The sequence below is a fragment of the Lissotriton vulgaris genome, chromosome 5, assembly GCF_964263255.1.
Source record: "Lissotriton vulgaris chromosome 5, aLisVul1.2, whole genome shotgun sequence".
NCBI classification, from domain to species: domain Eukaryota; kingdom Metazoa; phylum Chordata; class Amphibia; order Caudata; family Salamandridae; genus Lissotriton; species Lissotriton vulgaris.
The window spans coordinates 1,698,265,610-1,698,279,611 of record NC_141693.1 but is presented as its reverse complement, the minus strand read 5'-3'; the positions used below and the strand labels follow the sequence as shown (position 1 = coordinate 1,698,279,611).

At 45.4% G+C, this 14,002-nt stretch overlaps 1 protein-coding gene across 2 annotated transcripts in view; it reads left to right on the top strand.

Moving 5' to 3' along the window:
• Window positions 1-14,002, top strand: part of MYO1D (myosin ID) — a 512,976-nt gene that overhangs the window by 288,163 nt on the left and 210,811 nt on the right. For both annotated transcript variants that reach the window (XM_086923844.1, XM_086923845.1), the window contains exon 16: window positions 2,970-3,177. In XM_086923844.1, coding sequence (XP_086779970.1) covers window positions 2,970-3,177 — 208 coding nt within the window. The remainder of the gene's footprint in view (window positions 1-2,969; window positions 3,178-14,002) is intronic.

Here is a 14,002-nt window from a genome sequence, read left to right as displayed (position 1 = left end):
GTCCTTTTACACCCCCACCTGCCAACTACGATCGTCCAATCTAGCCCTCGCCGCAATTCCGCGCTTCCATAGATCCACCATGGGGGGAAGATCCTTCTCCTACTTAGCGGCCAAAACCTGGAACTCTCTCCCCACCCACCTCCGCCTTACCCAGAACCACCTCTTCTTCAGAAAGCAACTACAAACTTGGATATTTGATAAATAAAGTACCCCCCCCCTCCCCCAAGCGCCTTGAGACCCTCTGGGTGAGTAGTGTGCTATACAAATTACTGAACTTGAACTTTATGCAAGGAGTAGTGACAATGAGTCTTATGAACTGCTCCCCCATATCTACTACGAAGGGATGGTTTTCACACCAGCAGATGTTGATAGGGCGTTGGACGCAGTGACTGGGGGTAGAGCACAGGGTATGGATGGCATTCCGGCAGATGTTTTTGTTAATGACAAACAAACCTTGCGATATTACATTGCGTATATTGCTAATGCAATTGCCCGGGGAGCAGATGTCCCACCCTCTTGGAAGGGTGCGGAAATCGTCCCAATATTTAAAAAGGGCGATCATTAGCTGGTAATATCAGGCCAATCAGTTTAATAGATTCAGTGCAGAAGGTCATGGGCCGACTGGTTCTGTATAAGATCCAGACATGGATAGAGGATCACGATATCCTGAGTCCCATGCAGGCCGGTTTCCGATGCCGAACTAGTACGATAGACCAAGTCTTTTGTTTTATCACTTTGTACTGGAGGACGGTGGTCTTAGGTAAGGGAGCCCATTACGCGGTATTTGTCGATTTAAGGGCAGCTTTCGACTTAGTCCCGCGAGAAAAGCTATGGCAGGTCCTGAGAGAAATGGGGATGGCGCCAGAGCTGCTGTCCCTAATCATCTCCTTACATGAGGATAACTTTGCACGGGTCCGGTGTGGGGGTAGGGAAGAGGTGACGGAAGACTTCCCTGTTGACAGGGGTGTTCGACAGGGATGCGTTTTGGCGCCTACCCTGTTCTCACTCTTTGTCAATGGGGTGGTCGACTTTCTATCCCTGACTCCCACGGATGCCCCGGTGCTGGCAGGGATACATATTCCAATCCTTATGTTTGCGGCTGACACCCTAATAACCTCCAAGACCCCAAGTGGTTTACAAAAAGCTCTCTTGCGTTTTTGAAGAATTCTGCAAATTACGTGGCCTGGAAGTAAACACAGCTAAAACCAAGTTTGTCATTTAATGAAAACAAGTCCTTCAGGGGTAATGTGTTTATGGATAGTCTGCCCCTGGAACAGGTTGATTCCTTCACATACTTGGACGTTACACTACATAAGGATATGCGATGGAATTGCCAACTTGATCGGGTTGTTCTGATGCATAAACAGCAAGCAGGAATCCTTCTTACTAAGTTTAAAACCTCCTTGACAAAACCTATTAGCCCAGTCTTAGACATCTATGGGATGAAGGTCTTAAGTTCAGCCCTATACGGGGCAGAGCTATGGGCGTTTGAAAATCTGAAATGCTTGACTGTTTTTTGGAGAATGCGTTTTTACGCAAAGTAACAAGTCTCCCTCAAAGCACCCCCCTAAGACCGTTATTGCTGGATCTTGGTAAGAAGCCCGTGGCACACCTAGCGAGTCTTCTCTCTTTATTGTATTGGCGGAGGCTATGGTGCACAGAGGAACTAGCACACTATACTAGAGGTCTCATGGATGTCATAAGATCTGACTTATTCCACAAAATAGCATGGCTAAAGGAAATTAGACACCTCCTAGGGAAGCTTGGGTTGTTAGAGCTTTGGAATGATCCTTTGAATGATGTGTTCCCTATGAAGGAAAAATTGAAAGAAAGGTACTGGGAAATGGTATTCATATCAGAAAGCTCTCAAGGTCTCCCAAACCACCTTACAGGTCGTTTCCTCGAATTCAAGTTCCGTCCAGTTTTGGAAAGGTATTGGGACTTGATTGAGAAAGCTTATGACCGTAAATTGTATTTCCAACTAAGGGTGGGTGCTCTTCCAACCCGGGAATTTGACTGCAGATGGGGAGGTTCTAGTAATAACAAATATGAAAAGTGCAAAGAACAAAGTGAAACTGTGGGTCACATATTATTCTTTTGCCCCATGTACACTGCGCCCCGCAACGTTTGGATAAAGCCGATCTGCAGGGCAATGGGCATTAGGAGATGCGCAGTAGCCTTGCGAATATTGTGCTCAGATCCAGCACCTCCAATTGCTTTAGCTGTTGCGAAGTTTTTAAGCTGGGCCTGGCGAATCCGTTTGAACACACTGCACCAAGGTGTCAATGAGTGACCTCCTACTATATTTAATGTTCACTGGGACTTGTTGTTGCAATGTGTTCTGCCTATTAGAAATAGAGTTAAGCTATGCGTCTCTTTATTAAATGCAAGACTTGAATTTCTGTACTAATATACTTGTGAAATGAATCGATGCTCGTCCCAAAAATAATTATTTTAAAGAGTGAACTTATGAAATCTTTTATATTCGATGGTTACAGTATGATTTAATTGTATTTTAAACATTTTAGATATTTAAAAATTTGGTTTTTAAATGTATTTGTATAATGTGCTTTTATGACTTAACTGTCGAATAAAGTTTCATGATGATGACTACCACCACTAGCACACACGCACTTTGTGTAGAAATAGGATTAGCAACCTTAGGCATGGAATAGCAGTAGAAGCACATCCATAGCCCTTCATCTAGATTAGGACCAGCACAATCAGCCATAATAAACAACAGAAACATAGGCAGCTCCTGTATCCTTAGAAATAGGACTTCTGCCTGAGCTATACAGCTCCATGCAAGTAGGTCTAGTGCTCAAAAACACAGCCCATCAGTCATTGAGATAAGACCAGTGTTATGCACAGTGCTCTTTATGACATGAAGCATTGCCAGGAATTTCCCAGGCTGTTGATAGTTGCCCACCTCCTGTATCTGCTGTCAACTTTTGCACTTTTCTCCACAGGTACAAGATGATCTCTGAGTTCACCTGGCCAAACCATGACCTGGGCTCCGACAAGGCGGCTGTACAGCGCCTCATCGAAAGTTGTGGATTCCAACATGATGTAGCATATGGCAAGACCAAGATTTTCATCCGTACGCCACGCACGCTATTCACTCTGGAGGAGCAACGCGCCCAGATGCTCACCCGTATCATTCTCTTCCTGCAGAAGGTAAAGGTGTTGGGGTGGGATAGATGATTTTAGCTCATCTTTTGCCTACAGGAGATTCAAGCATAGAGTTGGGGTGCTCGGTGGGCAATCAACTTAATTAACTGGTGTTAAAATAAAACACCATACGTCAGGAAATGTAAAACTCTAACATGAGTTTAATGCAAAAATAGCAAAAAGCACAGTACGTAATAAGGCAACAATTGTCATTTCAGACATCTAGTGTTCCCTCTTTTAAATAGCCAATTGGTGCATGTAATGCTACAATACGTGCAATTTCAAATGGTTCTTCTACACTTTTTTCTCAGAACAAATCTATGGAGTATAAACATGTGACCGAGACTGTCACTTCAATGAAACTATCTAATGAGCAGGAGGCAGGATCTTCTCACATAGAGAACATGATAGAGGAATGAGTCAAAGGCCTGTGATGGAAGTTAAGGTCTGGAGTTAAATCACGGGTCTGTGATGTGGACAGTCGTGGCTGCTGCCTAGAAGCAGCTGTGGGGCGGGTGGGGGCAAAGGGGCGGGGGTGGCAAATCGGGTAAAAAAAATCACTTACCTCAGCCAGCCGGCGCCGCTGCCTCTCATGTGTCCTGTCCCGTCCTCTTACTGGCTTCTTTAGAGAAACAGGAAGCACCAGAGTGCCCACACTCCCCGCTGCCAATCACTATGCTGCAATGCAGCTTTGTGATTGGTCAGAGCGCCGTGACACGGCACACAGCCAGGGGCTGGAGGGGTGGGCCTGTTCCCCATGCAGGCTGTAATGCAGCCTGCATGGAGAACAGGGACAGTGTGCATGACCGTTGCGGGCGTCGGGAGAGGGCAGGCTAGACAATCATTGCACTTTTAGTAGTGTTCTTCCAGGCCTCCCCTGCTCTGCAGCCCCGCCCCATTCCCTCACGCGTGCTGCTGCAGCAGGAGGACAATGTAAAATGATAGTACCATTCCGTTATTATTATCTTATTTTTTCCTTTCTTTTGCTGCTTCCTGGCAGTGGGGTGATGCTCCTCCGCCTCGGTGGAGGAGCCGTCACTGGATGAAGGTACAGTCAGAGGAATGCTTGAAGTGCCTGTGACGGGAGTAACGCTCATAGGGATGCTTGTGTGGTCTGTAATGAAAGTTACAGTGGTAGAAAGGCTTGGAGGATGTATGATGGAGCTGAAAATTGGAGTAAAGCTTGGTGGGTCTCTGATGGAAGTAACAGGCTGAGTGGTGCTTGCAGGGTCTGTGATGAAGGTTGCAGTCAGAGGAATGCTTGAAGTGCATGAGATTGAAGTAACACTCGGGATGGTTGCAGGATCTGTAATGTGAGGGTGTCTCATGAAAATAACAGTTGGACGAATGCTTGGAGGGTCTGCGATGGAATTATTAGTGTGAGAAGAGCTTGGAGGGTCTGCAATGGAATTAATAGTGTGAAGAAAGCTTGGAGGGTCTGCAATGGAATTAATAGTGTGAGGAGAGCTTGGAGGGTCTGCGATGGAATTAATAGTGTGAAGAAAGCTTGGAGGGTCTGCAATGGAATTAATAGTGAGGACAGTTTGGAGATTCTGCGATGGAATTAATAGTGTGAGGGGAGCTTGGAGGGTCTGCGATGGAATTAATAGTGTGAGGAGATCTTGGAGGGTCTGCGATGGAATTAATAGTGTGAGGAGAGCTTTGAGGTTCTGCGATGGAATTAATAGTGTGAGGAGATCTTGGAGGGTCTGCGATGGAATTAATAGTGTGAGGAGAGCTTGGAGGGTCTGCGATGGAATTAATAGTGTGAGAAGAGCTTGGAGGGTCTGCAATGGAATTATTAGTGTGAGAAGAGCTTGGAGGGTCTGCAATGGAATTAATAGTGTGAAGAAAGCTTGGAGGGTCTGCAATGGAATTAATAGTGTGAGGAGAGCTTGGAGGGTCTGCGATGGAATTAATAGTGTGAAGAAAGCTTGGAGGGTCTGCAATGGAATTAATAGTGAGGACAGTTTGGAGATTCTGCGATGGAATTAATAGTGTGAGGGGAGCTTGGGGGGTCTGCGATGGAATTAATAGTGTGAGGAGATCTTGGAGGGTCTGCAATGGAATTAATAGTGTGAGGAGAGCTTGGAGGGTCTGCGATGGAATTAATAGTGTGGGGAAAGCTTGGAGGGTCAGCGATGGAATTAATAGTGTGAGGAGAGCTTGGAGGGTCTGCGATGGAATTAATACTGTGAAGAAAGCTTGGAGGGTCTGTGATGGAATTATTAGTGTGAAGAAAGCTTGGAGGGTCTGCGATGGAATTAATAGTGTGAGGAGAGGTTGGAGGGTCTGCGATGGAATTAATAGTGAGGAAAGCTTGGAGGTTCTGCGATGGAATTAATAGTGTGAGGAGAGCTTGGAGGGTCTGTGATTTAATTAATAGTGAGGAAAGTTTGCAGGGTCTGCAATGAAATGAATAGTGTGAGGAGAGCTTGGAGGGTCTGCGATGGAATTATTAGTGTGAGGAAAGCTTGGAGGGTCTGATGGAATTAATAGTAAGTGAACCGCTTGGAGGGTCTGGGATGGAATTAATAGTGTGAGGACAGCTTGGAGGGTCTGTGATTGAATTAATAGTGAGTGGAGCGCTTGGAGGGTCTGCGATTGAATTAATAGTGTGAGGAAAGCTTGGAGGGTCTGCGATGGAATTAATAGTGTGAGGAGAGCTGGAGGGTCTGCGATCGAATTAATAGTGTGAGGAGATCTTGGAGGGTCTGCGATGGAATTGATTGTGTGAGGAGAGCTTGGAGGGTCTGCAATGGAATTAATAGTGTGAGGAAAGTTTGCAGGGTCTGCAATGGAATTAATAGTGTGAGGAGAGCTTGGAGGGTCTGCGATGGAATTATTAGTGTGAGGAAAGCTTGGAGGGTCTGTGATGGAATTAATAGTAAGTGAACCGCTTGGAGGGTCTGGGATAAAATTAATAGTGTGAGGAGAGCTTGGAGGGTCTGCGATGGAATTAATAGTGTGAGGGAAACTTGGAGGGTCTGTGATGGAATTAATAGTGTGAGGAGAGCTTGGAGGGTCTGCGATGAAATTAATAGTGTGAGGAGAGCTTGGAGGGTCTGTGATGAAATTAATAGTGTGAGGAGAGCTTGGAGGGTCTGTGATGGAATTAATAGTGTGAGGAGAGCTTCGAGGGTCTGCAATGGAATTAATAGTGTGATAAGAGCTTGGATGGTCTGCGATGGAATTAATAGTGTGAGGAGAGCTTGGAGGGTCTGCGATTAAATTAATAGAGAGGGAGAGCTTGGAGGGTCTGGGATGGAATTAATAGTGTGAGGAGAGCTTGGTTGGTCTGTGATGGAATTAATAGAGGGATGAGAGCTTGGAGGGTCTACGATGGAATTAATAGTGTGAGGAAAACTTGGAGGGTCTGCGATTGAATTAATAGTGTGAGGAAAGCTTGAAGGGTCTGCAATGGAATTAATAGTGTGAGGAAAGCTTGGATGGTCTGTGATGGAATTAATAGTGTGAGGAAAGCTTGGAGGGTCTGCAATGGAATTAATAGTGTGTGGAGAGCTTGGAGGGTCTGGGATGGAATTAATAGTGTGAGGAGAGTTTGGAGGGTCTGGGATGGAATTAATAGTGTGAGGAGAGCTTGGAGGGTCTGCGATGGAATTAATAGTGTGAGAAGAGCTTGGAGGGTCTGTGATTGAATTAATAGTGTGAGGAGAGCTTGTAGGGTCTGCAATGGAATTAATAGTGTGAGGAGAGCTTTGAGAGTCTGGGATGGAATTAATAGTGTGAGGAGAGCTTGAACGGTCTGCGATGGAATTAATAGTGTGAGGAGAGCTTGGAGGGTCTGCGATGGAATTAATAGTGTGAGGAAAGCTTGGAGGGTCTGTGATGGAATTATTAGTAAGTGGACCGCTTGGAGGGTCTGTGATTGAATTAATAGTGTGAGGAGAGCTTGGAGGGTCTGCGATGGAATTAATAGTGTGAGGAGAGCTTGGAGGGTCTGCAATGGAATTAATAGTGTGAGGAGAGCTTTGAGGTTCTGCGATGGAATTAATAGTGTGAGGAGAGCTTAGAGGGTCTGCGATGGAATTAATAGTGTGAGGAGAGTTTGGAGGGTCTGCGATGGAATTAATAGTGTGAGGAGAGCTTGGAGGGTCTGCGATGGAATTAATAGTGAGGAAAGCTTGGAGGGTCTGCGATGGAATTATTAGTGTGATAAGAGCTTGGTTGGTCTGTGATGGAATTAATAGAGGGATGAGAGCTTGGAGGGTCTACGATGGAATTAATAGTGTGAGGAAAACTTGGAGGGTCTGCGATTGAATTAATAGTGTGAGGAAAGCTTGAAGGGTCTGCAATGGAATTAATAGTGTGAGGAAAGCTTGGATGGTCTGTGATGGAATTAATAGTGTGAGGAAAGCTTGGAGGGTCTGCAATGGAATTAATAGTGTGAGGAGAGCTTTGAGGTTCTGCGATGGAATTAATAGTGTGAGGAGATCTTGGAGGGTCTGCGATGGAATTAATAGTGTGAGGAGAGCTTGGAGGGTCTGCGATGGAATTAATAGTGTGAGAAGAGCTTGGAGGGTCTGCAATGGAATTATTAGTGTGAGAAGAGCTTGGAGGGTCTGCAATGGAATTAATAGTGTGAAGAAAGCTTGGAGGGTCTGCAATGGAATTAATAGTGTGAGGAGAGCTTGGAGGGTCTGCGATGGAATTAATAGTGTGAAGAAAGCTTGGAGGGTCTGCAATGGAATTAATAGTGAGGACAGTTTGGAGATTCTGCGATGGAATTAATAGTGTGAGGGGAGCTTGGAGGGTCTGCGATGGAATTAATAGTGTGAGGAGATCTTGGAGGGTCTGCGATGGAATTAATAGTGTGAGGAGAGCTTTGAGGTTCTGCGATGGAATTAATAGTGTGAGGAGATCTTGGAGGGTCTGCGATGGAATTAATAGTGTGAGGAGAGCTTGGAGGGTCTGCGATGGAATTAATAGTGTGAGAAGAGCTTGGAGGGTCTGCAATGGAATTATTAGTGTGAGAAGAGCTTGGAGGGTCTGCAATGGAATTAATAGTGTGAAGAAAGCTTGGAGGGTCTGCAATGGAATTAATAGTGTGAGGAGAGCTTGGAGGGTCTGCGATGGAATTAATAGTGTGAAGAAAGCTTGGAGGGTCTGCAATGGAATTAATAGTGAGGACAGTTTGGAGATTCTGCGATGGAATTAATAGTGTGAGGGGAGCTTGGGGGGTCTGCGATGGAATTAATAGTGTGAGGAGATCTTGGAGGGTCTGCAATGGAATTAATAGTGTGAGGAGAGCTTGGAGGGTCTGCGATGGAATTAATAGTGTGGGGAAAGCTTGGAGGGTCAGCGATGGAATTAATAGTGTGAGGAGAGCTTGGAGGGTCTGCGATGGAATTAATACTGTGAAGAAAGCTTGGAGGGTCTGTGATGGAATTATTAGTGTGAAGAAAGCTTGGAGGGTCTGCGATGGAATTAATAGTGTGAGGAGAGGTTGGAGGGTCTGCGATGGAATTAATAGTGAGGAAAGCTTGGAGGTTCTGCGATGGAATTAATAGTGTGAGGAGAGCTTGGAGGGTCTGTGATTTAATTAATAGTGAGGAAAGTTTGCAGGGTCTGCAATGAAATGAATAGTGTGAGGAGAGCTTGGAGGGTCTGCGATGGAATTATTAGTGTGAGGAAAGCTTGGAGGGTCTGATGGAATTAATAGTAAGTGAACCGCTTGGAGGGTCTGGGATGGAATTAATAGTGTGAGGACAGCTTGGAGGGTCTGTGATTGAATTAATAGTGAGTGGAGCGCTTGGAGGGTCTGCGATTGAATTAATAGTGTGAGGAAAGCTTGGAGGGTCTGCGATGGAATTAATAGTGTGAGGAGAGCTGGAGGGTCTGCGATCGAATTAATAGTGTGAGGAGATCTTGGAGGGTCTGCGATGGAATTGATTGTGTGAGGAGAGCTTGGAGGGTCTGCAATGGAATTAATAGTGTGAGGAAAGTTTGCAGGGTCTGCAATGGAATTAATAGTGTGAGGAGAGCTTGGAGGGTCTGCGATGGAATTATTAGTGTGAGGAAAGCTTGGAGGGTCTGTGATGGAATTAATAGTAAGTGAACCGCTTGGAGGGTCTGGGATAAAATTAATAGTGTGAGGAGAGCTTGGAGGGTCTGCGATGGAATTAATAGTGTGAGGGAAACTTGGAGGGTCTGTGATGGAATTAATAGTGTGAGGAGAGCTTGGAGGGTCTGCGATGAAATTAATAGTGTGAGGAGAGCTTGGAGGGTCTGTGATGAAATTAATAGTGTGAGGAGAGCTTGGAGGGTCTGTGATGGAATTAATAGTGTGAGGAGAGCTTCGAGGGTCTGCAATGGAATTAATAGTGTGATAAGAGCTTGGATGGTCTGCGATGGAATTAATAGTGTGAGGAGAGCTTGGAGGGTCTGCGATTAAATTAATAGAGAGGGAGAGCTTGGAGGGTCTGGGATGGAATTAATAGTGTGAGGAGAGCTTGGTTGGTCTGTGATGGAATTAATAGAGGGATGAGAGCTTGGAGGGTCTACGATGGAATTAATAGTGTGAGGAAAACTTGGAGGGTCTGCGATTGAATTAATAGTGTGAGGAAAGCTTGAAGGGTCTGCAATGGAATTAATAGTGTGAGGAAAGCTTGGATGGTCTGTGATGGAATTAATAGTGTGAGGAAAGCTTGGAGGGTCTGCAATGGAATTAATAGTGTGTGGAGAGCTTGGAGGGTCTGGGATGGAATTAATAGTGTGAGGAGAGTTTGGAGGGTCTGGGATGGAATTAATAGTGTGAGGAGAGCTTGGAGGGTCTGCGATGGAATTAATAGTGTGAGAAGAGCTTGGAGGGTCTGTGATTGAATTAATAGTGTGAGGAGAGCTTGTAGGGTCTGCAATGGAATTAATAGTGTGAGGAGAGCTTTGAGAGTCTGGGATGGAATTAATAGTGTGAGGAGAGCTTGAACGGTCTGCGATGGAATTAATAGTGTGAGGAGAGCTTGGAGGGTCTGCGATGGAATTAATAGTGTGAGGAAAGCTTGGAGGGTCTGTGATGGAATTATTAGTAAGTGGACCGCTTGGAGGGTCTGTGATTGAATTAATAGTGTGAGGAGAGCTTGGAGGGTCTGCGATGGAATTAATAGTGTGAGGAGAGCTTGGAGGGTCTGCAATGGAATTAATAGTGTGAGGAGAGCTTTGAGGTTCTGCGATGGAATTAATAGTGTGAGGAGAGCTTAGAGGGTCTGCGATGGAATTAATAGTGTGAGGAGAGTTTGGAGGGTCTGCGATGGAATTAATAGTGTGAGGAGAGCTTGGAGGGTCTGCGATGGAATTAATAGTGAGGAAAGCTTGGAGGGTCTGCGATGGAATTATTAGTGTGATAAGAGCTTGGTTGGTCTGTGATGGAATTAATAGAGGGATGAGAGCTTGGAGGGTCTACGATGGAATTAATAGTGTGAGGAAAACTTGGAGGGTCTGCGATTGAATTAATAGTGTGAGGAAAGCTTGAAGGGTCTGCAATGGAATTAATAGTGTGAGGAAAGCTTGGATGGTCTGTGATGGAATTAATAGTGTGAGGAAAGCTTGGAGGGTCTGCAATGGAATTAATAGTGTGTGGAGAGCTTGGAGGGTCTGGGATGGAATTAATAGTGTGAGGAGAGTTTGGAGGGTCTGGGATGGAATTAATAGTGTGAGGAGAGCTTGGAGGGTCTGCGATGGAATTAATAGTGTGAGAAGAGCTTGGAGGGTCTGCGATGGAATTAATAGTGTGAGGAGAGCTTGGAGGGTCTGCGATGGAATTAATAGTGTGGGGAAAGCTTGGAGGGTCAGCGATGGAATTAATAGTGTGAGGAGAGCTTGGAGGGTCTGCGATGGAATTAATACTGTGAAGAAAGCTTGGAGGGTCTGTGATGGAATTATTAGTGTGAAGAAAGCTTGGAGGGTCTGCGATGGAATTAATAGTGTGAGGAGAGGTTGGAGGGTCTGCGATGGAATTAATAGTGAGGAAAGCTTGGAGGTTCTGCGATGGAATTAATAGTGTGAGGAGAGCTTGGAGGGTCTGTGATTTAATTAATAGTGAGGAAAGTTTGCAGGGTCTGCAATGAAATGAATAGTGTGAGGAGAGCTTGGAGGGTCTGCGATGGAATTATTAGTGTGAGGAAAGCTTGGAGGGTCTGCGATGGAATTAATAGTGTGAGGAAAGCTTGGAGGGTCTGCGATGGAATTAATAGTGTGAGGAGAGCTGGAGGGTCAGCGATGGAATTAATAGTGTGAGGAGATCTTGGAGGGTCTGCGATGGAATTGATTGTGTGAGGAGAGCTTGGAGGGTCTGCGATGGAATTAATAGTGTTAGGAAAGTTTGCAGGGTCTGCAATGGAATTAATAGTGTGAGGAGAGCTTGGAGGGTCTGCGATGGAATTATTAGTGTGAGGAAAGCTTGGAGGGTCTGTGATGGAATTAATAGTAAGTGAACCGCTTGGAGGGTCTGGGATAAAATTAATAGTGTGAGGAGAGCTTGGAGGGTCTGTGATTGAATTAATAGTAAGTGGAGCGCTTGGAGGGTCTGCGATTGAATTAATAGTGTGAGGAAAGCTTGGAGGTTCTGCGATAAAATTAATAGTGTGAGGAGAGCTTGGAGGGTCTGCGATGGAATTAATAGTGTGAGGAAAACTTGGAGGGTCTGCGATTGAATTAATAGTGTGAGGAAAGCTTGAAGGGTCTGCAATGGAATTAATAGTGTGAGGAAAGCTTGGATGGTCTGTGATGGAATTAATAGTGTGAGGAAAGCTTGGAGGGTCTGCAATGGAATTAATAGTGTGTGGAGAGCTTGGAGGGTCTGGGATGGAATTATTAGTGTGAAGAAAGCTTGGAGGGTCTGGGATGGAACTAATAGTGTGAGGAGAGTTTGGAGGGTCTGCGGTGGAATTAATAGTGTGAGAAGAGCTTGGAGGGTCTGCGATGGAATTAATTGTGTGAGGAGAGCTTTGCGGGTCTGCGATGGAATTAATGGTGTGAGGAGAGCTTGGCGGGTCTGCGATGGAATTAATAGTGTGAGGAGAGCTTGGAGGGTCTGGGATGGAATTAATAGTGTGAGGAGAGCTTGGAGGGTCTGCAATGGAATTAATAGTGTGAGAAGAGCTTGGAGGGTCTGCGATGGAATTAATAGTGTGAAGAAAGCTTGGAGGGTCTGCGATGGAATTATTAGTGTGAGGAGAGATTGGAGGGTCTGCGATGTAATTAATAGTGTGAGGAGAGCTTAGAGATTCTGTGATGGAATTAATAGTGTGAGGAGAGCTTAGAGGTTCTGCGATGGAATTAATAGTGTGAGGAGAGCTTAGAGGTTCTGCGATGGAATTAATAGTTTGAGGAGAGCTTAGAGGTTCTGCAATGGAATTAATAGTGTGAGGAAAGCTTGGAGGGTCTGCGGTGGAATTAATAGTGTGAGAAGAGCTTGGAGGGTCTGCGATGGAATTAATAGTGTGAGGAGAGCTTGGCGGGTCTGCGATGGAATTAATAGTGTGAGGAGAGCTTGGAGGGTCTGCGATGGAATTAATAGTGTGAGGAAAGCTTGGAGGGTCTGTGATTAAATTAATAGTGTGAGGAAAGCTTGGATGGTCTGCAATGTAATGAATAGTGTGAGGAAAGTTCGGAGGGTTTGGGATGGAATTAATAGTGTGAGGAGAGCTTGGTGGGTCTGCGATGGAATTAATAGTGTGAGGAGAGCTTGGAGGGTCTGCGATGGAATTAATAGTGTGAGGAGAGCTTAAAGGTTCTGCGATGGAATTAAGTGTGAAGAAAGCTTTGCGGGTCTGCGATGGAATTAATAGTGTGAGGAGAGCTTTGTGGGTCTGTGATGGAATTAAATAGTGTGAGGAGAGCTTGGAGGGTCGGTGATGGAATTAATAGTGTGAGGAGAGCTTGGAGGATCTGCGATGGAATGAATAGTGGGAGGAAAGTTTGGAGGGTCTAGGATGGAATTAATAGTGTGAGGAGAGCTTGGTGGGTCTGCGGTGGAATTAATAGTGTGAGGAGAGCTTGGAGGGTCTGTGATGGAATTAATAGTGTGAGGAAAGCTTGGAGGGTCTGCAATGGAATTAATAGTCTGAGGAGAGCTTGGAGGGTCTGCGCTGGAATTAATAGTGAGGAAAGTTTGCAGGGTCTGCCATGGAATTAATAGTATGAGGTGAGCTTTGAGGGTCTGGGATGAAATTAATAGTGTGAGGAGAGCTTGGAGGGTCTGCGGTGGAATTAATAGTGTGAGAAGAGCTTGGCGGGTCTGCGATGGAATGAATATCATGAGGAGAGCTTGGCGGGTCTGCAATGGAATTAATAGTGTGAGAAGAGCTTGGAGGGTCTGCAATGGAATTATTAGTGTGAGAAGAGCTTGGAGGGTCTGCAATGGAATTAATAATGTGAGGAGAGCTTGGCGGGTCTCCGAGGGAATTAATAGTGTGAAGAAAGCTTGGAGGGTCTGCGATGGAATTAATAGTGTGAGGAGAGCTTGGCGGGTCTGCGATGGAATTAATAGTGTGAGAAGAGCTTGGAGGTTCTGATATGGAATTAATAGTGTGAGGAGAGCTTAGAGGTTCTGCGATGGAATTAATAGTGTGAGGAGAGCTTAGAGGTTCTGCGATGGAATTAATAGTTTGAGGAGAGCTTAGAGGTTCTGCGATGGAATTAATAGTGTGAGGAACGCTTGGAGGGTCTGTGATGGAATTAATAGTGTGAGGATAGCTTGGCGGGTCTGCGATGGAATTAATATGTGAGGAGAGCTTGGAGGGTCTGCGATGGAATTAATAGTGTGAGGAGAGCTTGGAGGTTCTGCAATGGAATTAATAGTGTGAGGAGAGCT